A 27,316-nucleotide genomic window follows, 5' to 3' on the forward strand; every position below is an offset into this window, starting at 1 on the left:
TCACAGTTTCAGCATATTGGGCCATGTCCTCTGTGAGGAACGTGGGAAAGGGTTCAAGGCCTACGGGAATCTCGCCTTGCCCTCTTCTAACTGCCCTATTATGTTTGTATCACTTTACCTCTCTGCTAATCTTCAACCTTGCCCCCTTTGCTCTAGGGCGATTCTGTCTGCTTATCACTTAATTCAGGGTCCTTTCTCAGACTCTTCCAGGGATGTGATTAGAATACTTATCAGTCAAAAAGATTAGCTCAATTAGATACCAAAGATGTTTAGGTACACAAAACTGCGTAAGTCTCATGTTTTCACACCTACGTTAACTCTTTAGTAAAAGGTAATGGGACTTTAGCATGGATGTTATAGACTTCCCAGAAAAACAAATATTAAACACAGTAAAGAACTGTGGTGGCAAAATAATGTCCCTCTCCCCCTCCAGATGTCCATGCCTCCACGCTCTAGTTCCTGGAACCTGTACATATGTTACGTTACTTAGAAAAAGGGACTTCACTGATGGAATGAAGTTTGTTGTTGTTATTACCATAAAGTAAATTCTGAGTCATAGCGACCCTGTGTGTTACAGAGCAGAACTGCTCCATAGGGCTTTCTTGGCTATAATCTTTACGGAAGCAGTCTGCCCGGCCTTTCTTCTGCAGTGCCACTAGGTGGGCTAGAACTGCCAACCTTTAGGTTAGCAGCCAATTGCAAGCAGTTTATGCCACCCAGGTTCCTTGGAATTAAGGTTACAGACCATAAAATATGGAGATTACCCTAGATTATCTAGGTGAGTCCAATGTAATCACCAAAAAAAAAAAAAAAAAAAAGTTGTCATCTAATTGATTCCTATGTGTGTGGAGTCGAACTGCACTGTTCCATAAGGTTTTCACAGCTGTGACCTTTCAGAAGCAGATCGCCAGTCCTTCCTTCTAAAGTACCTACAAGTGGGTCCGAACTGCCAACCTTTCAATTAGTAGCCCAGCACTTAACTGTTAGCACAGCCCAGAGGCTTCTCCTTAAATATGGAACAAAAAGGAAGAAGAATCAGTGAAAGAGATGCAACGATGGAAGAAGAGGCAGGAGGGACTGGAGGTGTGAGAGGAACTCACCATTGCTGGCTTTGAGGATGGACAAAGAGCATTCCAAGGGTGCCACTAGAAGCTGAGAATGACCCTCAGCTAACAACCAGCAAGAAATTGGGGACCTCAGTCCTAAGACCACAAGGAACTGAATTCTGTCAAGAATCTGAATGAGCAGGAAGCAGATTTTCCCCTACAGCCTCCAAAAGAACACAGCCTGCTTGATTTTAGCTCCATGGATCCCACATCATACTTCTGACCTAAAGAGTGTTAGATAACGAATTCGTGTTGTGTTAAGCCACTGGGTTTGTGGTAATTTTTTTTTTTTTTTTTAATGGCAGCAATACAAAACTAATACAGAAATCTTACATGCTTTCTTATATCAGAAAAAAACTATTACAGTTCATTCTCAAAATATTCCTGTGAGATAACTATATTGCTTTACTGTATTTCATTTCATTTTATTTTAAATACATAAGAGAATTGTGGTTCAGAGAATGTCAAATGGGTTGCTTAAGCAACGAGTGGCAAAAGCAACACTCCAACTCGGGCCTTCTGACATTTTCTGATTTGATAAGACTATCTTCCACTTGTCCCAAACGTCAAACCTAATTGCTGTACTTTACATTTCACATAATCTATGCAGGACACCCTGAAGCCCCTGAGTAGTGCGAGATGGTTAACCAGCTCTGCTGCTAGCCTACAAATTGGAGGTTCTCGTCTACCCAGCGGGGCCTCAGAAAAAAAGGCCTGGGATAAATTTCCCAAAAATCAGCCATTGAAACCCTATGAAACACAGTCCAACTCTGACACACGTGAGGTTGCCATGCGTTGGAGTCATCTTGATGGCAACTGGTTTTTTGGTATAGGTCATTCTAGAATTTTCTGCTTCCCAAGGCAAAAATGTTAATTTGATGGTATATAAACTCACCTTCACCCCCTTTAGAATTTTGATGTTTTAAACAATGTTGAGACTTCCTGTTACAATAGTTGAGCTCTCTAAAATCATCCTTCTTATTATTTCTTCTTTTGTATATATTTTGCCTGAGCCCACAATGCTGACAGCAACGATATTCAACAATTTCCCCACAGAACATGGAGTATATTAATAAACATGAAGTGATTTGCTTGAATGCCTATAACGCAAACAAGAATTTATGGGGGTTTAGGCTTCTCTAATGTACATGTTTGTGGAACCATATTGATAATTATAAATACTATTAATCTTCCAGACATTTCGTAGCAAGAACGAAGCTATACCCCATTGATTACTAGAAGTGCTGACAGAACAGAGGAAATCTCTGTTTCTTTCATGTCCAATAATGTTTCAGAATATGTATAAATATATGTCTCCAAACAAACGCATTATCTATGTTAAAGCACCCATCTCTGGCAGGCTGTTTTCATTGACCTTTTAAAGAAAGTGTTAGTACATACTTAGGAGTTTTTGGTCATTAATAATATAGATATGTTATTGTTTTTTTAAGCCAATTTCCAGAGACCAAAAAAAAAAAAGGTCAAACAAAATTAGTGAAAATAAGAATCTATACTTTTTTTTTCACTTGTGGAGTCAAATCTGACTCATGGTGACTCCGTGAGTGTAAGAATAGAATCGTGTTCCACAGGGTTTTCAATGGCTGATTTTTTGGAAGTACATTAGGCCTTTCTTCCAAGGTACTTCCAGGTGGACTCAAACCTCCAAGCCTTTGTTAGCAGCTGAGTGTGTTAACACCATCCAGGGGCTTCTGAACCTGTTCTAAGTCTAGATTAGGTGAATGAAATGGAATGCCTATGGGAGTTAGAGGACTATGTAAATGAGTAGAGTTAGCTGGGTATCAGGGGGCACTGGCAGTTCAGTGGTAGAATTCTCACCTTCTATGCAGGAGACAGAGCCCTGATGGTACAGTGTTTAAGTACTTGGCTGCTAACCAAAAGGTCAGCAGTTCAAATCTACCAGCTGATCCTTGGAAACCCTATGGGACAGTTCTACTCTGTCCCTTTGAGTCACTATGAGTCAAAATTGAGTGGACACCAAAATATTTGGGTTTTTGTTTTTTTTGGTTTTATGCAGGAGACACAGGTTTGATTCCTGGCCAATGCACTCATGTACAGCCACCACTTATCTGTCAGTGGAAGCCTGTGTGTTGCCATGAGCCTGGCTGAACAAGTTTCAGTGGAGCTTCCAGACTAAGACAGACTAGGAAGAAAGGCATAGTGATCAACTTTCAAAACTCAGGCAATGAAAACTTTATGGGACATAATGGTCTGATCCCACCAATCATGGGTATGGCAAAGGACTGGGCAGCATTTTGTTCTGTTGTGCATGGGGCCGACTCAATGGCAACAACAACAGAGCTGAGTATCAGCCAATGGGGAGTGGCCAGGAGAGCACACACCCTGTTTAAAGTGGGAAGAGGCTGCTTAGATCCAGCCAGCTATTGCTATATGGAATAAGGACACATTGCCACCAGACCCTCTGATCACTTATAGACAACCCCAAAATATAGCCATTCATTCAGAATTTCTGGATTTTCAAAATATTGGCAACTAATTTTTTTAATTACATTTTTAAGGAGCCCTGCAGGCGCCGTGGTTAAAGAGATTGACAGCAAACAGAAAGGTTGGCAGTTCAAAACCACCAGTGGCTTCACAGTCTGCTTCCACACGGATTTACAGCCTTGGAAACCCTACGGGGTCAGTGTGAGTCAGAATCGACTCCATAGCTGTGGGAACTACATTTTTAATACATCTGCTGTCTGTATTCAGTTTGCGCTCTCTCTCAAACAGCTGACAATTAGAAAGCAGCACTTACTGTTTTGAATCTGCTTTGTAAAATATTACAGGGTCAGAGATCCTGACAAATAGAAATAACTTATCTCCTCAGTCTCAGGTTAAACGCCATCTTTTCAGAGAGGCCTTCCCGGTCCTCGTTAATAGGTCTAGTAACTGGGCAGAGCCATGATTAGAAACCATGTCCGTCTGATTCTAAACCGTTTGCTGTGTCAACTCTTCCTCTAACGTAGTTAAACGGTAGACAGGCAGGTGGCAGGTGCAGCCAGCTTCAAGGGTTTGACTATTAATTCACTTTAATCAAAGCAGAAGTGGCCAGCTATTCTTTCGCCACTTGCTCTCTCAAGAACCAAATACATCACTTCTCTTCTGGGCAAAAAAATGGGAGGTTATGAAAACAGTAATTCCATCCCATGTCCTCAAATAGCTTCTGGTAGGTTTCTAAAAATAAAAATCAACTGAAACAAAACGAAAACCATTTCTTTTTATCCTCACCACTCCTCGCTTGCATTATTCAAAACCACAAAAGTCTATTTTGGCAATTTGAACTAGCCTACCAACTGCTTTTAGTGGTTAGGAGCTTGGCAGCTAACCAAAAGGTTGGCAGTTTGAATCCACGAGCCACTCCTTGGAAACCCTCTGGGGCAGTTCTACTCTGTCCTATAGGGTCGCTTATGAGCCAGAATTGACTCAGTGGCAACCGGTTTGGCTTTGTTTGGTTACCGACCACTTAGAGATACTTGAGTAAGCTATTTTTAAAACAAAGTTCTTGAACGGACCCCTGAATCATATAACTGCTGACTGGAAGAGAATTCTGGGTGGATTGTCTCATCCATTGTACCAACAGGCACTGGGGATATGAAATAAAAAAATGACACAGTGCCTGCCCTTAAGTAATTTATAATATAACTGAACTGTTTGTCCATCTGCCCAGCTACCAGTCTGTTTAATATTTAACGAGCAATTTCTACGTGCTATGCATCATGCTTCAGGAGTCTCTGAGTGGGGCAAACGGTTAAGCAGTCGACTGTGAACTGAAAGTTTAGCAGTTCAAACCCATCCAGAGGCACTCCAGAAGACAGGCCTGCCAATCTGCTTTTGAAAGGTCACAACCTTGAAAACCCTATGGAGCAGTTCTAATCCATATGCATGGAGTTGCCATGAGTCAAAATCAATTCAATGGCAACTAACAACAACAACATGTGTTATGCTAGGTGCTGGGGGATACAGAGAAATAATCCAGTTTGGCACTGGAATCTGACATTTTGAGCAGTTACAAATCTTGTGATAAACTAAGGATATTAAATTGTTATTATTACTGTTGTTAGTGGCTAACATTTATTGAATAAATACTATGTGACAGCCACTGTTTTAAGTACTTTAGATGTATTACTACATCAAATTCTAACAATAACCCTATGAAGTAGGTACTATTATAATCCTGCTGTAGAGTTAGTAAGCAGTGGAGTTGAGAATGAAATCCATTCAACAGGGTCAGCTTCAAAGTCATTACTCCTAGCTATAAATTGTAAGAGAAGCCCTATTAATTAGGATGAGCAATAAAAGAAGACTTCAAGTTAAGGGTGAAGAAGTACTAGCTTTGACAACTTATGTATTTTTTCCCTTCGGCAACATTGCTATGATTATGGCTACCTCTGACACCACAGCCCATACGATACACTGTAAATTATGAGTGTGCTTAGATTTTAAAAACCTGCTTACTGTTTCCCTTTAGAGATTGTTGATTAGTAGTTTATAGGCAGGTATATGTAAATATGTAAAATTGGGGGAATATAATTTGATAAAACAGGGATTCTGGCTATCAGTTGCTTTTCTTATGTCTTTAAGTATCTGTGGGAGCCAAAATTCTAACTGATTTGAAAGATTCAATATTTAATAAAACCACAATTTTTTGAAATTAATTTTTAATCATCTCAGTTTAATGAAATCTAAAAAAAATCTGGCTTATTAAGCTGACATTTTTTCTTTTCCAATTTGGACACATGAAAACTAAAATAGATTTTTTTTTTTCCCATTTTTCTTGGCTATGGTGAGTAAGATTGTAAGTTTTTATGGTGAGTAAGACTGTAAGTTTAGAGTATCTCACCTAAATTGCCTGAATTTATTGATAACTGAACTATTCGGAGATCATTATAAGTGGATTCAGGCAGGGGCAGATTATCCAATAGGCAAGGTAAGCACAGTGCTTACCTTGCTTACCAAATTGTCTGTAGTGAACAATTTCACATTTTTTTTCACCACGTCAAAGAATCTGCTTCTAGGTATGGTTGCCATCTGTCTCTCTACCAACCCCACAGTACCATCCTACAGAACCAAAGCCTCTTTTCAACTTTACAATCCCTGACAGCAGTGGATGACATAGTAAGCAAGGTAAGCACAGGCTTATTTTTGCTTACTTACTAATCTGTAGTGAACAATGTCACATAGGTTTCACCACATCCTTGACCCTTCATGTGGTAAAATCCACGTGAAATTGTTCACTACAGATGATCTGGTACGCAAGGTCAACGCAGTGCTTACCTTGCCTATGGGATAGGTGTAATCTGCCCCTGGCTTCAGGTAAGGGTTTTTAGGGCTCCTCCGCGTGTCCAGCTCCCCATGTTCCCCAGGGTATACTCACTTCCAGGAAGACTTAGCAGATATTCAGATGTCCATCCTGACTGAACAGTTTAGTTTGAGGGCCCACCTCCATCGCTGTGGCCACAATAATGGGCTGGGGCTGAATTAGGTCCCACCCCTGGATTTGGGAACTATACCACGCAAACCATAGCTAAAAAAAGGAAATTTGTGCACTTTTCCCAGAGGGAGGGCAAGTGGATGCTGCCTGCAAATTATGTCCACCATTAAAATCATCACACATTAATTATATGTTTTTATAAATTACAGAAAAGGCAAATACCTACTGTGTGCCAGGTGTGGTGCTCACAGGTATATAAAATAGTGACTAAGGCATGGGTTTACTTTCAAGGAATTTTCAGTCTGTAGGTGGAAAATGTAAATTCAACAGGAAATTAAGTCAGAGAAAAGGCTAATAACCCCATGTAGCTCAGAAGACAATATCACTGGACTATCTGACTAAACAGTAGATGGTTGAGGCCTATAAGGAGAATCTGATTCGTCCAGGAAAGGTTAAGCTGTATTCATTCACTCAGCCTTCTATTTAAGAGAATGTGCAATCTCACTAGAGGAAGTCATCTATTAAGAACAGCTTCTCTTTAACATTTTGGCATTTTAAATAATTTCAAATATTTGAAAAATGAACATTTGGGACATATTGAAATTATTGATTAATTCCAGATAAAAGAAAGACAATGACAAAAATCATCTTTGTTTCTATCACACATAAGCATGGAGACAGGTTACCGTACAACATAAATTTAGCTTTTTTTAAAGTATCCACATTCCTTTTCTTGCCATTTTTCTCACATATCCCTTTATCATAATTTTTAAATAGGACTACTTTATGCTTCCTAAAACTTACTATTATTATTTCTCTTGTCCATCTGACAAACTATCACTTGTTCTGCAAGGTACAGCCCAAATATAAGTTTTTGGTAACAAACAGTTTCTGTCCCAACCCATGATGATCCCATGTATGTCAGAATAGAATTTGAGAGAGAGTTTTCAAGGCTGATTTTTTTGAAAGTAGATCACTAGGCCTTTCTTCAGAGAAGCCTCTGGATGGACTCGAACCACCAATCTTTTGGTTTGCAGCCAAGTGCTTAAGCATTTGCACCACCTCCCCTAAAATGCAATTCATCTGTTATTGAGGCCTTATCCTAGTGTGCCCCTGAATACGAAGTGCAGGGACCTGCCCTCGCTTTTCCTAGCATCTCCATTAGCAAGCGTCATGCCTGACACATTGGAGATGATCAGTGTGATTGTTGCATTTTCCCTTCTCCTCCTTCTTTTCCAGGAAGCGTGTTTTATAGAATTTCTGCATAGTAGAATACAAACCTGAAAAAAAAATAAATCAGGGTTATGCCCATGGGGGTTGCAACCGGGAGGGTAAATTGCTTTGCAAGTTGTGTTTTTCTTCAGCAGAATTCTTGTCCTTGCAGAAATATCTAGCAAATACTAGCAAATCATGTAGTCATCTGCTGGCCAACAGAGGAGAAAGGGCCCAGAGCTACCACACTCAGTAGTCAGGGTACTTGAGGATACCCCATAACAGTAGGCACACTGCTCGGCACCCAGATTCCAGATGACTGGCTGGTCTACAGCTCTGGGATTCTGAGATTCGAAAACTCTGATGTCTTAGCTCAGAAACTCAGCTGCAATTACTGACCACAGAGACAGCTCTCCTGAAATTTTTATTTGCTATAGATGATCTAACTGAGAATTGAAAGAGTACCCCTGAGCCTTTGTAAATAAGCAGAAGCACACACAGTACTTGAAATGCTTTGCTTTGTGCTGCTGACTAGAAGAAAGCAAACTAACAAAACTAAGTTTGCCCAAAGGCCATCCTCACAGAACTTTTTCACTGAGTCAGGCTAATTGGAGCAAACGGAACATCACGGGCAGGGCCAACCACTGGATAGGACGGCTGAGCTTCGGCCTTGGATCTTCAAGTGAGGGAGCGAGGTACTCTCTGGGCACTATGCTGTTCTTCTCTTTTTTCAACTGTGATCGATCATGATTAAAATTCTAATGAACAATATCCTAAAAAGTCTGTGAAAGGTGCCAATAGGGTGGTCGCCTATCAAAGCCAATATAGAGGCCACACTAGCAAATTAACCCAGTCTCTCTCCCTTCTAAAGATGGCCCTGTTCATGGCTCAGTTATTGATACCTTTAAGTTTCATGCTATATCAAGTGTAAGCCACCGTATCCGCATGAGGACTCAGGCATCCCTGTCTGCAGTTCCTCACTCACCACTCTCATCATGATGCAGGAGAATCAAAAATGTTCCCACTTAACACTAGGTCAAGCACCCACCCATTGTCTTACTTCCATAAATAAACATAAAAATTCAAGGTATATCGTCTGCCCAACCTTCCAGACAAATTAACAGGTTATTTTAACTTGAGTCCTATCTGGAGTAGGTGGAATGGAATCGTATTATTTTCTATGAAGTTTTCACGATCATGTGTTCTCTGCTGTTTTCTGTTCTCTCTCCCTAATTCCTGCAAAAGTCATTTAACACTTACAGTTTTATAATGGTAGCCCAAAACTATTTTCTGAACTTCAGATTTATATCCATTTCATTTTGGCTATTTTTTTTATACTTTCCATTGCTGCGGAGTCGATTCTGATTCATGGCGACCTTACTCATGTCAGAGTAGAATTATGCTTCAAAGGGTTTTCAGTGGCTGATTTTTCAGAAATAAATCACCAGGACTTTCTTCCAAGGCACCTCTAGGTAGACTCATAACGCCAACCTTTCGGTTAATAGCTGAACACATTAGCCACTGCACTACCCAGGGACTCCCTTATTATTGGCTTTTAAATTCACACAGAATAAAATTTAAAACTTATTTAGCATGAACTACATGAGACTGTATGATATGGCTGTTGCTTGTTGCTCCACTTGATCCTCCCACCACTCCTCCCCCTTTTCCCTTACTGACTATACCAACTTCTTGTCGGCCTTCTGGCCTGCTTGGTGAATTCCTCATTACCTTCTCCCACTTTGGTTATACTCATCGTAGCACTTACTTTTTATCCTATAGGTCCATCCCTACCTCTGTTATTCTCTCACCTATCTTCTCTTCGATCACACTCTGGAATTTCCACATACGTATCTGTTTACTTGTTTACCACGTAACTTCCTCCTAGATCATCAGTTTTGTGAAAACAGGGACCACTTTCGTTTTGTTCTCCTTTGTGTACCCATTACCTCTCACAGTGCTTATCACATGATCAGCACTAAAAAAATACTTGTTGAATGGCTAATCAAATACAATTTTTAGGAAGGATAAGATACAAACCAAACAAAGGAGAATAAAATCAGTGTTGATGTGGGTTTTTAAAAATAGGGTGCTTTAGGTAATCTGAAGTTGTTAAATGATGGCTGGGAATTTTTAAGTGCATAAATAAATTATATATGACAGTAATTCAACATTGGTGCAGAGGGGTTTACTAGAAGAGTGTAATACACCTGCTTATTCTGTTGGGTCTTACAATAAGCCCTGAATACTTCACATATATACAATAGACCTAGATTCTCTCCTTTAGTCCCAGCTGACTAATCTTTGCATCACAGAGCCAACACCCAATAAAAATCACATTTTGGGTATACAAACCAGGTCATGGAGCCCTGATGACACAGTGGTTAAGATTCTGGCTGCTAACCAAAAGGTCAGCAGTTCAAATCCAGCAGTCACTCCTTGGAAATCCTATGGGACAGTTCTACTCTGTTCTGTAGGATGGCTATGAGTTGGAATCGACTTGATGGTAAGGTTTTTTTTTTTTTTTAAAACCAGGTCACACTGCTTTGATTCCTTTTTTATCTCCACTTCTTGCATGTAGCTTCCCTTTTCTTCCTTCTTTCCTTCCTTCCTTCCTCCTGCCCTCCCTTCTTTCCTTCCTACCTTTCTTTCTTTTTTATTTTCTCCTCTTGGCTGAAAGTTTAGTGTGCCTTAGGTTAGACTATTTTGGCTTTTTCATTGGTTTTGCCCTTAGCATTCATCTCAGGCATGGCTGGAACCTGCTGTCTGACTCCATCTGTTCTAGCATGACAGCTCACAATCCTTTGAACCCAATCATGGAGTCAGCCCACTGGCTGTTGGACATCATGTGAAGGAGAACAGATATAAGCAAAGCCAGTCCAGGGCAAAGTGAGAATGAGGCAAATTGGCCTGTGGTGGCTCCACCCATCCCTGTATGCACAATCATCTCTTCTTAGAAACCAGGACCAAAGCAGGACCCCACCAGGACATTGGTTTTATACTCACCTCCCAAGAAGCCTTACTCTCAATGATTTGCCAAATGCCTCCTAAGGTATAGGCTGATAAAGATTAATGGCATAATTTCCAGCACTGGAAGAGACATTAGAAGAAATTTTCCTGGATAGGGCCCTGCCTGGACAACAAAAAAGTATATGCTTGTATATACTATGATTTTAAGTTACATATATGAACCTGGGAAGACTGGTATGTTTATTTAAACTAATAATAATTCAAATGTAGAGCACTGTTAGAATTATTAGAAGTACCCTATTGAATTTTCAACATGACGTATTAAGAAAGTAAAACAAACAAACAAAAGTGCCCTGAGAGCTGTCAGGTAACAGCTAGGCAACCATGTTCCAAACAGAACATAAACAGCTTCTATAGAATATGATAATAATCAGACAAGGCTACCCCATGACTGTGGTTGAACAAGACAAAAACAAGGCCACTCCGTGATCATGTCTGAAACTAAACAGTAACCAAGAAACTCTGCAACCACAAAAATAACTAAACCTCCCACACTTCCAGTTCATATAAGTGCCTACTGTTCCTAGGAGAGAGACAACTCTAGCTTAGCTTTTATTCTCTCGTCTTCTACATAAAAATCACCAAGATGAACAATCACCAAATCGCCTCCACTTCCTACGTGTACCCAACCCCAAACCAACCCCTGCTTCCCTAAACCTCTTTAAAAGCACCAACTCAAGCCCCCCCGAAAAAAAGCCTATAATAACTCCCAGCAATTCTCAGTCATTCCTCCTTTACCACCCCACAGTTCTGTGTGGGTAGGTGCTTTTCTTTCATGGTGCAAGTTAAATAAACCTAGCTGTTTGATTACAAGGAGCCCTGGTGGCACAGTGGTTAATGTGCTCAACCGCTTACCAAAAGGTTGGTGGCTCAAAACCACCAGTGGCTCCACGGGAGAAAGATTTACAGCCTTGGAAACCCTATGGGGTCATTATGAGTCAGAATCAACTCCAGGGCAGTAAGTTTGGCTCTGGTTTTGGGTGTTTGACTATAGGTGAGTTCTTGGTGGTTTTGGCTGGTGGACTTTGACATAAGCTTGCACGAGCACTTAGCTGCTTACTCTAGGTCACATTTTAGAGAAAGAGGATATGGAAATGGCTAACACTGCAATTAGATAACCTCAGCATAAGCCAAAGTAACTCATTAAAATGCACTTAAAATAAATTACACCGAAAAGCACCACCAAATAAGGAAGGAAGAAAGCAAGGAAGAATGAAGGCACAAAAGTTACATCAAGAGAAGGATTGTATGAAGATGCCAGCTGGTAACTTGTTTCTTAAAAAACCTAAGCCTCAAGTTTTTAATCCCAAGGCTGGTGTCAGGATTAAATGAGGCAATCCACAGAAAGTACTGAGTATAGTGTCCAGCGCAAACTCAATATACATCCCTGCCATCATCATCATCATCATCACTACCATGGTTGCCATATTATGACTGGGCATCAACCCCTATTGACACCTGTAACAAGTTGCATGTTCACTTGTGTATATGCACATGAACATACAAACAAGAGACATTTGCTAACCTGCAAAAATTAAAAGTCTGCTCATTCATCACACAAGGGAAGAAGAGAAACAAGTAGAACTCACATTGAGCTGAAGCTCGTCTGTCCACTGTCCAATTAGGCGGTAACCAGGGTTGGTGGTGTTTGTCGTCTGGTACTGAAAGATGTCATAACGTCCAGGTGCATCCCCATTCTTGTTAAACATTACTGGGGTGCCAGCACTACCTGAAGGAGACATGAAGGAGACATATTTTCGTTAAACAAGATTCCTTCTAGCTCTCATGTCAGGGGTGATAGTCTGGAGACCTGCTGAGAGACATGGTAACCGCTATCCCCATTGTTTAATGAGTTCCCTAAAAATGGTCTCTGAAACTCACAGGGAAGTGATTCCTATGGACTCTGGATGTTAATTAAAGACAACCTGACTCCACTTTAAATAATTTTGTTTCTCAATATATCTTAATATTTTACTCTAATTTTCCCCTGCTTTCAGGAATAAATATTATTTTCCAGACACAACTTTAATTCTATTGGTAGTAGGAGCAGTTGTTGTTGTTGTATGCTGTTGAGTCGATTCCAATTCATAGCAACCCTATATGACAGAGTAGAACTGCCCCATAGGATTTCCCAGGCTGTAACCCTTATTGGTGGCACAGTGGTTAAAAGCTCAGCTTCGAACAAAAAAGTCGCCAGTTCGAATCCACCGGCCGTATCTTGGAAACCTTATGGGGCAGTTCTACTCTGTCCTATAGAGTCGATATGAGTCAGAATCAACTCAAAGGCAATGGGTTTGGTTTTGGTAATCTTTATGGGAGGAGATCACCAGGCCTTTTCTCTGGCGAAGCTGCTGGTGGGTTTGAACTGCCAACATTTTGGTTAGCAGCTGAGTGTTTAAAACATTGCACCACCAGGATTCCTTAATAGTAGTGGCCATAATAATAGAGTTGTTTCTGCAAGCTGCTGAATTGTGTGAGTAAAGAAGCATTCCTAAGAACATAAATGAATAAATTTTAAAAAACAAGAGGATATGAGGGCACTGTAAAACAAACAAGCAAAAACATTTACTTAAATGTGTATTTGGATATTGATTGAATTTAAAAATACTTTTGCTGATTATTTATAGTTTACATTAAATGTTAACTAGGGTAAAATGTTCAGTCACATGCCTGAAAGGTGTTTGATCAATATTGGTTTCTTTCTCATCCTCTGATGTGGGTTTAATTTCTAAAATGTCAGTCTTAAGATGCAGCCATATTTGCCAGGGTTAGACATTGAGGTCAATGTTTAATATTAAACCGGGAAGCAATTGACAAACCATGTATAGAGAATGAAAGAGATGAATTTTGGATGGTTTCAGCAACAATTACAAAGTAATTGTAATTGGGTGCCATTTTCCTCACAGTCCCTTGGAAACAGAAAAAATATAACTGGCCTCATGGTATTTGACTGGCATCTGCCTATAGGTTAATATTGTTGTTGTTAGGTGCCAAGGAGTCAGTTCTGACTCACAGCGACCCTATAAGACAGAGTAGAACTGCCTCATAGGGTTTCCAAGGAGTGGCTAGTGGATTTGAACTGCCAACTTTTTGGTTAGCAGCCGAACTCTTAACCACTATGCCACCAGGGTGCCTAAAGGTTAATACTAGATCAGTATTTTCAGCACAAACTAGTGCTGCATTTCTTATCATTCACAAGAAAATTCACAGGTCATTTACAGCTGAAACAGAATCATCGAGAACAGGAGATCATTCTGCCTTTTTTTTCCCCCAGATAAGTCTTAGAAAGGAACGTGGAGCACTTTCGAGAATTGTTTATTATACATTTAAGGTACTAATGGCTCTTCATCTACTAAGCCAAGTCTTCAGCTTCTGTGGAATTTGGGCCCACATGATTTTTTTTTTATATTTGCATTAATGACATGGATGAAAGAAAAAAAAAAGCATGTTAACTGGGCAGGACAAAGTATGCTTAAAAAGGCTAAAAAAAAAGTGCTGACACTTTAGGAAGCCAACATGATGCTGAGAGCCATCTCACTCAATCACTGAATGCAAGAATGAAATTCATGAAAATGTCCAGAAGGAGAGACAATAGATTGAGCCACAACAGGCATATACAGTCACAACCTTGTGAAGAAATTACCCCTCCTGGAAGAGGGTGTCCAGTGCTAGGGCTAAGGAACTCCACACAATCCTACAATTACCTGTCGCAAGATTATATGACATGACTGAATATTAAAAAAAAAAAAAACACACAGAGATGTGGTAGACTGACTAATGACCCACCAAATATGCCCATGTTCTAATCCCAGGCACCTGTGCATATGTTACCTTACAGAACATGAAACCTTCCAGATGTGATTCAGTTAAGGGTCCTGAGATGGGCAGATGATCTTGTAGTGTCCAGGTAAGCCCACTGTCATCATAGCAGCACTTACAAGAAGAATGCGGGAGGTATCAAAAAGAGGCAGGAGGTGATGTGAAGACAAAAGCAAGACGTCAGAGAGATGTGAGGAAAGGGTCATGAGCCAAGGAATCTGGGTGGCCTCCAGAAGCTAGAAAAGACAACGAAGCATTCTCCCTAGAGCCTCCAGAAGGAAGGTAGCCCTGCCGACACCTTGACTTGATCTCAGTGAGACCTGAGTCAGTCTTCTGACCTACAGAACTGTAAAAGAATAAATATGTGATTTTTAGGTTTGTGGTTACTTTTTATGGCAACAATAGGAAACTAATACAGAGTTGTAGATCACAGAACATAGAATTTCCTAATTTTACAGGTGAGAAAAAAAAGTTAGATCCAGAAGGGGAAGTCACTTGCCTCAGGGCTACTCAGCTAATTAAACAAGAACAGGGCTTAGTAACTGACTTTGGAATCACATAGAACAGGATTTAAATTCCAGGCCCACCACTTACTATATGTGTGACCTTTAACAAGTTATTTGATCTTGCTCTACTTCTGAGTTTCACTAATAATGCCTTTCTCAAATAGCTAGAATGCAGATAAAATGTAGTAATGTATATATAGTGTTTAGTTCAGTGCCTTTTACATAATGCTCAGTAAATGTAATTATTTTTTGTGGTTTTTATGTGTTCAGATACTGTGGTGAAATGAGTTCCTTCATGTGGCCTTTTGCCTTGATTCTTTGGAAAAACATCTTGAGAGATTTTTTTTCCCCCTAAGTGCTGAGGAGTGTTACTTTCTCTCTAGTTTTCAACCCCAGAGGGTTTATTACTTTTGTCCAGGTCAATTGACATTTCCTGGATACACTGTAAACAAGGATGGTTTGATGCTTTTTGTCTGGCCCTGGGCTGCAGCCTACCCTGTGACTGGTATGCACCTTGCAGGAATTGGTCGATATACTGTGCAAATGAAATGACTATATGCTATGCAAATGAAGTTTCTATAGTCTATATGCAAATGAAGTATCTGTGGCCTACTGAGAGAGGATTGGTCAGTTTGTGGCCCTGGTGGGAGGGCCATGCCTTGAAGTTGACGAGGAGTTTGTGTATATATGTAGGCAACCCCGCAGAGGTTTCTCAGATAGGAAGCAGACAGAAGCAGAAGGAAGAGAGAAGAAGCAGAGAGGAGGCATGTCAAGGGCTATAACACTGAAGACAGCAAGAGGCCCAGAAGGGGCCCTGTGGAGACTCAGTGGTGACGGCAGGGAGGCCAAAGGCAGAGAAGCTTGTCATGAGGAGCCAAGAGGAGATCTGTCCTTAGGGTTTAAGAGGAAGCCTGTCCTCAGAGGGCTGAGAGGAGGCCTCCAAGAGGGATGCGCATGGCAGAGAGAAGGGCCTGTTTGCTTGCACAGCTGAGAGGAGTTGTCAGGGCTGTCCTGCGCGTATGAAGGGAGGGATGTGCTCTCCTCTTTGGGAGGAACTTCCAGACTTTGCCTGTGTGCTTCTTGATCCTGATCCTGAGATATACCTTTTTGCTTCCTTAATAAACCACTTAACTGTAGGTATGGTCTGTGAGTTCTGTGTGGCCATTGCAACAGATTATCAAACCAGAAGAGGAGAATGCCATGGGAGTGATGGCTGGTGTCAGAATTGGAAAAAAGGTTGGAGAAAGGAGGTGCATCTGACCTCCACTTCATAGGGATTGGCTCTGGGCTGATCTTGATTCATATTATACGCCTGAAGGTAGACAGGCTCTGATGTTACTAATACTCCCATTTCACAGACACCTAGACAAATGTCTTTTCCAATGCACCAAAGTTGTCTTTCCTAACTGATAAGTATCTAATTCAAATTTCACTCAACAGCAGGCAAGAGCCCACTCTGGCAGCGGGCACTAATCTCCTATAAGCAGTACTTCTTTGATCCCACCAGTTTGATGCAATGTCTCAATCTCTGTGGCCAAGAGCACCGTTTTGATTTCTTTTTTCTATGATTTACCTCCACTACCCGTCTGTCAGTTTGTCATACGGTGGTGGTTTGCATGTTGCTGTGATGCTGGGAAGCTACGTCACTGGCATTTCAAATAATAGCAGGGTAATCCATGGTGAACAAGTTTCAGTGGGGCTTCCAGATTAAGATAGACTAGGAATAAAGGTCTGGTGATCTACTTCCGAAAATTAGACAATGAAAACCCTGTAGATTACAACAGAATATTGTATAACATAGTGCTGGAAGATGACCCTCCCTTGGTTGTAAGGCACTCAAAATACACAGTGGCCCTAACAACAGACTTAAACATGCCAACAATCATTAAGATGTGCAGGACCACGCAATGTTTCATTCTGCTGTACATAAGGTCGCCATGAGTCAGAGCTGATACAATGGCAACAGTGACAACAACATGTTTTACCTACACGCTACTCCACAGCCCACAAATACACACATTCTATCACAACAGGGCTCTTTCAAGCCCTCTGGGTGTAGGAGTCAGCATAAAACTTTCCATTGCAGAGAGAAGAAAAAAAAAAATACTCAACATCAACAACAACAACAAACAAACAAAATGGCTTTTAATATTGGCTTTTTTCTTTCAGCAAGCCTTCCAAGTATATACAGATTTTGCAGGTTATTAGCAAGAAAAAAAGAATCTTGTCATTTTGCAGAACATTAATATTCAGATACTCACCAGTCTATTCTTTCATTATGTACTAGAATATCATGCTTTGCTATGATTCTACAAGTTCTACTCATTGAATAATACGACTGGAGCTTTTCATAGTCTTTGAGAGGAGGGAGGATGATACTGGATACCTGTGGCTACAAAGGATCTCAAGTTTACCGACCAAATATTCATCAGAATGGAACACATCGCCTAATCTTCCTTTCTTCTTACAACCTTTGTTAGGAGAAATGATTCTTGTCATGCCCTTTCCATCCTCATTAAAGTTCATATCAAAAAAAAAATCAAGGAAAAAGAGCTGAATACTGTATCTAAGTCATAACTTGTAATAGCATATTGTGTGCCTTTGACCTTTAAGATGGATTCTATCATACTATTGGCTTATTTCCAGTTTCTTCCACAGTTTTTCTAAATGGCTTCATTGAACTTCTTGAAAGAAAAACAAGGATTTACTCAATGAATCTTAGATTAAAAAGGAACAGAAAGAAAAGATGAAGAAATTTCAGAGAAGAAAAAGAAGTTATCAAGGTGGAAGCCACCACCCGTAGAGAGTTCCATGAGGTATTACGGTGAGAATACAGGTATACTAAGGTAAAGGAAACAGGGCCACTTGACAAGATGGGTTTCAGGGAGGAAAGGACAGAATATACTCAAGTCTGAAATCTCCTCTAAATGATGACAGTGAAATTCCTTTCTTCCTGAACAGAGAAGGATTTGAAATCCATACTGCCCAGATGAGAAAATAGTCATCGTCCACAAGGTATTTACCTAACTGATTTTCTTTTCTCATTTTACACCCATGCACAGATCCCAGAAAGTCTGCCTTGATTTGTATGCCAGTCATCTATTGCACCTCAACAAAATGCCCCAAAACTTAGTGCTTAAAGTGATGACAACATTTATTATGCTCACAGTCAGTCATTTGGGTAGGTTTCTGTAGGGACAGCATGTCTGCTCCACTCACATCAACTAGGAATCTTGAAGGCTGTGCTTGGAATCATCCAGAGACTTGCTCACATACATGACCAATAGTTGATGCTGGCCATCAACTAGGACCTAAGCTGAGACAGTGGCCAGAATACCCACACACGGCCTCTCAGTGTGACCTTTTGGCTTCCTTACCAGGCAGAAGCTCTTTTGTGCCTTTGAAATCACGTAGCGTCACTTACCCGCATTAGCCACACATTCACTGGGATTCAAGGACAGAGGACACAGGTGTTGTCTCTCAATGGAGTGAAGTTAATGTCACATTATAAAAAAAGGATGTGGGATATGACATACTGATGTGGCCGTCTTTAAAAAACATACCCTTCCAAAATTTGTTTTCTAGAAGCTAGAATTAGGTACAAACACACATCAGATTAAATACTTCATTACATAGTGATTGTTTAGAATTTTGTATCCAAGAACCCAAATCTGTTGAATTTATACCTGCAAGTTTGGCTACCTGGTTAAACAGGCCAACATAGATATCACTAAAACAAATAACGGCTCAGGACATTGCATGTATTTGGGATGCAGGAAAAAATGGCTGGAAGTGATGAAGAATAAAGGAACCATCTTTTCTCTCAGCACATGAGAGGAAGTTAAGTAGTTGGTGAAGCTGTAGCAATTCTTTCAGGGCCCTGGATTATCATTTCTTAAATTGATGCTTTGTAAATGTAAAGGTCAGAATGATTAAATTGTACTCTACTCATTGGGAACAAAATTCCTAGGGATCCAGCAAATTCTCTACTAAAGTAACAGAGGAACACCTTCAAGCTTACTGAGAAAAAGAAAATTCATAATCCTCCTAAAACATGCAAATGAACGGCAAAACTCTTCACAATGGACTAGAAAGAAACTTGGGTTCTCGATCCATCTCAGTTGTTTGCTGTCTCTGAAGTTTTGGGCACATATTTTCACCTCTCTGGGATTTGGTTTCTTTATCTAAAAATCAGGAAATTGAATGAGAAAAAAAAAAAAAAAAGTAGTTTCTTGTGTCTCTAACAGTTGCTCACTTAAAGTGATGTGGCATACACTGATTAAAACCTGGCAGAGGTTTCTGTGCCTTACAAAACTGCTAAGTCCTGCCATCAACGAATGTCACAATGTCTCTGGAGCCAGAACAGTCCCGACTGGGCAAAGGGGAGAAAAATATGTCCTCAGAGAAAAGAAGATTATGCTGACCACAGAGGACGATTACAATGATGACAAAGGGAGAGAGAAATTCTTTATCCTTCCTGTGAACCCCCCCAGAGTTTCTCATCCTAAGATGGGATCAGAAGGATGGTGTAGAAAGCTCTTTATCTCAACCACTTAGAGAACAAGAGTCAAGAGAGCAATTTGTGGGGTCAGGCACTCCAGGTTCCAAATATGGCACTATCACCACCTAGCTGTCTGGCTTTGTGTATCATAATTCTTACCCTTTCTGAGAAAAAAGTTCCCTTACCTATAAAAAAGGGAGGATGGGTAATCGTATCTAAACCATAATGATATAAATGCAGGTATAATACTTAGCACAGTTTCTGGCACAAAGTAAACATTTGATACATGTAAGCTCTGCATCTAGTCAGAATTTCAGCAAATATGGTCCATTAACAGACAAAGCCATTGTGACAAAATGGGTCTACATATATCGTCTGGATGAAGAATCAGGGAAGAATCTCCAATAAATATTCTAAAAAGTAATTTTTTGCCACTAGCGTACCAACAGTCAGTCATATCCAGGGAACAGAATACAAAACCCAGAACCTACCCTTGTAACTTAGGATTTTATAAATAACGAAATTTATATCTGGCTCTGGGAGAATCATATATTAGGAAATTCTGTAGCAAGGTCAGGAAGAAATTACACAAAGAAGATAATTTGAAATTGAACTATTTTCTGGTTTTACACAGAATTATTTTTGTCTCCGTCTTAATTTGAAAATTATTGATCCCCAAATTGGGTTTAGAGTCTTTGCATCTTGATTCTAAGTAACTCTGGAAGGATTGATACAATATTGTGGTATTGTGGGTTGGTAAATGGATTGCAGATTTTGTTCTGTTTTGTTTTAACCATAGTATAATTACCTAAGTTAGGAAGTTAACGTTGATTTATAACTGTTACTAATCTTCATATTTTATGAAAAAATTTCTTCATTGTGCCATTAATGTCTTTTTTCTGGTCCAGGATCAAATGAGCGTCCCACATTGCATTTACCAGTGTTGTCTTCCTAGTTTCTTCCAGTCTGGCACAGTTCCCGTCTTTATGTCTCATGGCCTGGACATTTCTGAAGAGTACTGGCCCGTTGTTTTATAAAACGTCCCTCAATTTGCATTTATCTGATGTCTCCTCAAGATTATACTGAAGCTATATGCATTTTTGGCAAGAAGAACTCAGAAGTGATATTGTTCCCTTCCCAGTGTATCATATCATGAGGTACATGGTGTCGATAAGTCTCATCAATGGTAATTGTTAACTTTGGTCACTTGGTAAAGGTGCTATCTTTCTAGATTTCTTCACTATAAAGTTATTGTTGTCCCCTTTGTAATGAATATGTATCTTGGTGGGAGATACTTTTGACTATGCAAATATTTTGTTTCCCAACATACTTTAGCCCCGTAATTTCAGCACCCATTGGTGATATTTTCCTGAAACAATTATTACTGGGGTGTTCGCAAAATGGTGATTTTCTATTTCTATATTTCTATCATTTCAACATGCTTCTTCTTCATTTATTAATTCAATTCAGTAACTTATTTACATCCATATGGACTCATGTGTATTTATTTATTTATTCTATGAGTTCAAATTCATTGTTGTCCCAGAAATGACCAATGTATCTCCTTCAGGTTACTTCTTGCATCCTTCCCACATGACTCTATCAGTTTTTGAGCACTTTTCTTAATTCCTGGAACAATACTATGTTTCAGATTCATCTTGCAGTTTCCTTGCCCAGTCCTGGAGTCAACCATTTCTATAGGAAGCCCTAGTTCTTTATATCAGAGAATGGTATTTAGAAATAAAATATGGTCCCTAGGTGTGCTTATTTCTACTGGGGTGTCATTGCTTGTAGGCCCACTCAGTGAACAGAGCTAGGCAATATAGGTATGCATACTACATGTACATACATTTATATCTAATCCTGCATTTACCCCTTTGTATGTATATTCAAATCCATGAGTTTCTGCTGATGTATTCTATTCCAATCCAATACTACGGTGTTCATGCTAGCCTTCCACATTCATTATTTGTAACCTAACTTTCATTATCCACAATATATTTAAGTATTTGTTAAGTCCTAGTATATTTGTAAAGCAGCAGCTTCAGACTGAAAAAAAAAAAAATTACTAGCTATTGTATAATACCTGTGTACAGTTCTTTATGTCTCCAACCCTGTAGTATAGTCAAATACTGTTTTTGTAAGTTACTTGCATTTTTTTTTTCTTTCCCATTCCTTGCTGTGTGGTTATATTATTCATCTGTAATATAGTTAGGTTTCTTTGATGTTGTTGGTGCTCATTTTGGGTTACACCAACAACCAGGTTTATTTTTATCATTTATTTAATTTTTGGTATATAAGCATGAACACATTGTAACAGTCAAAACTATACAAAATAGTATAAGCCAAGATGTGATACTCCCCTTTCATTCCTTCTACCTCATCCCCACTTTCCACCCATTTCTATGTCCTTTAGATAATTAATTTCTAGAAGTTTTATAATTTGTGAAATAAGTTTGTAATCTGAGATATGATAGTTGTGGCAAATTACAACCACTAGTTCAATTAACTTCGGTACCTAGAACAAATGTTCCTTCCTCTTTCTCTTCTCCACCCACCCCAGCCCCCAACCCCCTCTTATATTCACCAAGCAAAGAATTTGGCTTTGAGCAAAGATCTTGCTATTTTAAGGAAAGGAGGACGAGCCATAACCCCCAACCATTTTTGTTGTTGTTGTTGTTCAGGCATTCACTTATTTATGGATTGATTCAATCAATCAAAATTATATAATCAACTAGGTTTTTGACACACACTCCAGAGCAAATAACATTGATTGAGCCACAATGTAACCACATAATTTATGAAACACAGAATACCAATGCTTAGAATTCCAAAAAGCATGAAAGTTTAGAGACTCACCATTGAAGTTAACATTGCGGATATACTTCAACAACTTCTTGCCCCCGGCATGCTCCATCTCTGGACAGACCCCCCGGTAGTCAGCACAGAGGTCCTTGTTCATGTGATGAAGGGCATGGGCCATGGCATAGACTGCATCAATCACGAACTGAACCTTCCCCTCCTGCTCATAGTTGGAATCTTTCCCAATTCTCTCCTGCCCTGCACATTAAAACAACAAACACACACACGATTGGTGTTGAATAGAATTTCTAAATTTGCATGGAATTTTAAATATCCTTAAAGAAAATAATGTCCACGCTTTCAGGAGAATTCAAACCCTATATCTATATTTTCGGTTTCCATGTTGGGCTATTTTAGTAGTTGTTGGTACCTTACTTTGGAGCATATTACTAACCGGTCACATCTATTAGACAAACTTTATACACAGCGCTCCAATGATAGTCTTTATAATAGGATATCATACTATTCAAAATATTGTGGCCTCGTAGAATCAAAGGATCTCTGAGATTGGAAGCTGGACCGCATTCAAATCTGCAAAGCTCCGTTACTCTAGCAAGGTAATGGGCCACCAGGCATATAATAGAAAACAAACAAAATGCCACACCTGAACTCATTATCTTCTTCTATAAACCCAATCCACCTCCTGTATGGCCTTTCTCAGTTATTGCTATTACTAGCATCTCAAATGTTTGAGCTAGAAACCCTGGTGTCATTTTTCACTCTTTCCTTTCTCTCACTCCCCACTCTCACATATATAAGTCTAATGAATGGCCAAGTTCTATCAACTTTACCTTTGAAACATTGAAGAGTTTCAGCTACTCTACTAATGCCCTTTGTATGCCCTCCTCGTCTTCTGTGGGGATGACTACAATGCTGGATGTGTCTCTGTACCAATCATCCCTCTGTGTTCATCTTTTCAAATTACAGAGATAATCACCTTACCCCCAGGCGCTGAATCCTTCAATGGCTCTCCATCACCTACACAACAAAATCCTAATCCCTTACTCTGACAACAGAGAGTGTCCATTATTTTTCCAAAATCTGCCTAATAATAATAACAATTGACATTAAGTGCCTATGCTGTGTTGGAAGATTTACATACACTATTTTTATTTCATCTTCATTTGTGGGGGAAATATTATGTATCCTCATTTACAGATGGGAAAGATGAGCTTTGTAGAGATGAAACCATCTTCCCAAGGTCATTTACAGGTGGAGCAAAGATGACAGCTCCAGTTGGTCAGACCCCAAGGCCCGCATTCTGTCCACTACCTTGCCCCTGCTCCACCCTACCCCCTATGCGTTGTTTTGTTCCACACAGGTCTGACTATTGTTTCCTGCACGCATCACACACTCTAATGTTAAGCTATCTTTGCTCGTGCTCTTTGCATTACCACAAATATCCTTCCTCCTCACTTTCACTCATCATAACTTAATTCACTCTTCATGGCCCAACCCAAAGATTGCCTGCCAACACTTAACCATTTAATCACAACCAAAGATTTCCCTAAACCTTTTCAAACCTTTCTTATAATGTTAAAAAATAGTACTTCTTTATTTTAATGCTTGACCAGTCAGTCTCTGAGACTTTTTTCTTTTCTTTTTTATCATTTACATTGCCAGCACTGAACACGGTATTTGGAATTAAGTAGATATTAAACAGTAGTTGTATTAAATTATGCAGTCATTAAATACATGGCACCAGCAGCTGTCTTTAGATCGCTTGTCTCTTTACCAAGGAGTAACTATTCCAAGATTGAATTTTACTTTCACAGCAAGATTTCCCAAATTGTGTTCTATGGCACAATTGTGAGGTGCAAGACATCCATAGGTATTCTACAACCCCCATCTCTTCCCCTGGAAGTCACTGGGTTTAAAATAAATAAGTAAAAATTAGATTTGTCCACTGGAGACTTTTCCATAGCATTTAGCATTATAATGTAAAATGTAATCCTCAAGAGGAAAATTCTGAATTCCCCAAATTTATTTGAATTCTTATTTTTCCTCCTCAGAATATACCTTAATATCTTGTATGCCAGACACTTCTGTGATTCATATGTAGCTCATTTAAATATCTCCGCACTGTAGGCTAACTGGAGCCCTGGTGGCACAGTGGCTATGAGCTCAGGCAGCTGACCAAAAGGCTGGAAGTTCGAATCCACCAGTCTCTCCTTGGAAACCCAAGGGGGCAGTTCTACTCTGTCCTGTAGGGTCACCGTGAGCGGGAATCAACTCAACGGCAATGGGTTATGAGTAGGCTAACTGCTACCAGGCTATCATTAAATCTAGGCTTTTCTTTGCATAGAATGGTTTTTTTTTTTTTTTTTTAGACAAAATACATCATGAATTCACACTACTACTTTCTATTCAAATTTGAGGCTATAGGGTTTTAACTTAACCTCAACACTAACATCTCTACCTCTTTACTCCAAGACAAAACTCCTAGTTCTTAATGACATCATTATGATAACTCATTTGCTTTACCCCACAATATTTAGAAAACATACTGAGAAAAATAATCATGTGACTACTAAAAGCAGTCTAAATGAATTGCAATTTTTTGTATCTCTAGGCTATATCCCACTAGGAATGTACAATCATCTTATAATGTTTTAAAGCCAGTAGAATAATTTCTCTCTATGTGGTTATTATAATAATTTACTACACAGTTTCACTTGTTTTATTTTGCTTGTGATTTTAGGGATTGGCTTTTATTTAACATAATTAACAAGCTTAATTTAATGGACAGAGTCAGAATTATGCACCCCTTAATTAGAGGATGCTTATTTTCAGAAGCGTGCATGGATCATTGACAAAAATTAACCATCGACTTGGCCATAAAATAATTCTCAACAAATAATTCAAGAATTGGTAACGTGTACTTTCATCACAATAACAATGGAAAAGGCCTGGGAAATGCAAGGATGGGTGGATTTGAAATGATTAGTATAAATAATCCATTTCAATGGGAGAAATCAAAAGAAAGAGATGAGATGGGGGTTGAAGAGGCCAGGAAACAAAGCATAGATGTTTGTTAATGCAGTCTGGAGAACACTGACAGCTGAGAGCTTCCGCAGACTTGAAAAACTGGACTTACGCTTACTTCATGTAGCAGTGCTGTAAGGGAGTGAAAAATTGCAATTCTTATTTTTATTTCAAATATTATTTGAAGGAATTTGCTTTGGAGAGACTCTCGGAAATTACTCACACTTGCCCTGATAGTGCTTTTAAAGCTTACATTATAGAAATTTGTTTTATTGGACACAAAACCTCAAATGTAAACAGATTTGGAGGCTAAAGTCTAGAGTAGTATTGTATAATAATTAACTAAAATATTAATGCTGGGATCTACTATAGATGATAAACAGCCTAGTAAACAGGAAAATAATATGGCACAGGAGATTTGAATATAAACCACCCACCACCATCCAGTCAATTCCTACTCATAGTGACCCCATGTTTTCCCAAGGCTGTGAATCTCTACAGAAGCAGACTGCCACATCTTTCTCCCTCCGAGCTGCTGGTGGTTTCAAACCGTCAACCTTTCAGTTAGCAGTCCTTCATTTTAACCACTGAATATAAAGTAAGGGCATATTTTGGTTTTGGCAAAACTGCTAGATTCTGGGAAAAGAGGATGCAAAGGCAGCAGAGTGAGGACCCTGGAGTGCTTGAAAACTATCCAGGGTACTGGAGCTGCTATGGTTACCCAACACAACTGGGTAAGATGCTACCATGGTCCTTTACATAATTTAAAAGTAAATAAATAAATGACTTGATACACTGGATTTTTTTTCCCCCCTCATAAGTATACATTTCTCTCTGTAAGGCAAATATTAACAGTAAAACAGGATTCTGTGGTTGTAGAGTGTTATTTTGTTGCCCTATTTTAAAGTGACCTCATTTAGAGAATTCCAGAATAAAAACATAGTCTTGCAAGAGCAGTTATCGGTAGGAGGAACATCAGAGGGCCTGGACTGAGCTCAGAAGTCTGCAGCATTGCCGCATTTCCTTTTGCAGGGGAGGCTCCGGCGAGAATTGAATGGGATGGAGCAGCTCCTGAGAAGAACGAAGGTTTATTGTGCACTTTTTGTGCATCAAGTCCTGTGCTGAGCACTTCCCATGGTTTAACTTTTAACCCTTGTAACATCTTCTTGGGTAGGCACTATTTTTTATTTTTTTTTTCCATTTGCAGACTAACTCTACAGAGATGAAGTAACTTGGCCAAGGCCACTCAATATTAAGCTGGATAGAGGCAGAATGTAAACACGAGACCATCTGAATCGAGAGCACATCCTATCACTTTTCCATTTTCCCACCTTTCTGTTACTTCACTATAAATCATAGACAATTAGAAAAATGATTCCTTTCCTAGCAGCACACTATAATTCTTATAGTTTTCATCCTTTTGTCCAGAGCCAGAAGTAATCTCAAATTTTTTTTAATAACTTTTATTAAGCTTCAAGTGAACGTTTACAAATCCAATCAGTCTGTCACATATAAGTTTACATACATCTCACTCCCTACTCCCACTTGCTCTCCCCGTCTTGAGTCAGCCCTTTCAGTCTCTCCTTTCTTGACAATTTTGCCGGCTTCCCTCTCTCTCTATCCTCCCACCCCCCCTCCAGACAAGAGTTGCCAACACAATCTCGAGTGTCCACCTGATATCATTAGCTCACTCTTCATCAGCGTCTCTCTCCCACCCGCTAACCAGTCCCTTTCATTTCTGATGAGTTGTCTTCGGGGATGGTTCCTGTCCTGTGTCAACTGAAGGTCTGGGGAGCATGGCCGCCGGGATTCCTCCAGTCTCAGTCAGACCATTAAGTTTGGT

The 27,316-nt window shown here is 39.6% G+C and overlaps 1 protein-coding gene across 1 annotated transcript in view; it reads right to left on the minus strand.

The window, feature by feature from the left end:
* The window catches only part of GRM7 (glutamate metabotropic receptor 7), a 1,058,468-nt gene that overhangs the window by 264,433 nt on the left and 766,719 nt on the right, over positions 1 to 27,316 (minus strand). Inside the window, exons 6-7 of the mRNA XM_003409776.4 lie at positions 22,486 to 22,686; positions 12,390 to 12,529 (exon numbers count right to left, since the gene is read on the minus strand). Of these exons, the coding sequence (XP_003409824.1) occupies positions 12,390 to 12,529; positions 22,486 to 22,686 (341 nt within the window). The remainder of the gene's footprint in view (positions 1 to 12,389; positions 12,530 to 22,485; positions 22,687 to 27,316) is intronic.

This window comes from Loxodonta africana, chromosome 22 (assembly GCF_030014295.1).
Source record: "Loxodonta africana isolate mLoxAfr1 chromosome 22, mLoxAfr1.hap2, whole genome shotgun sequence".
Lineage (NCBI taxonomy): Eukaryota > Metazoa > Chordata > Mammalia > Proboscidea > Elephantidae > Loxodonta > Loxodonta africana.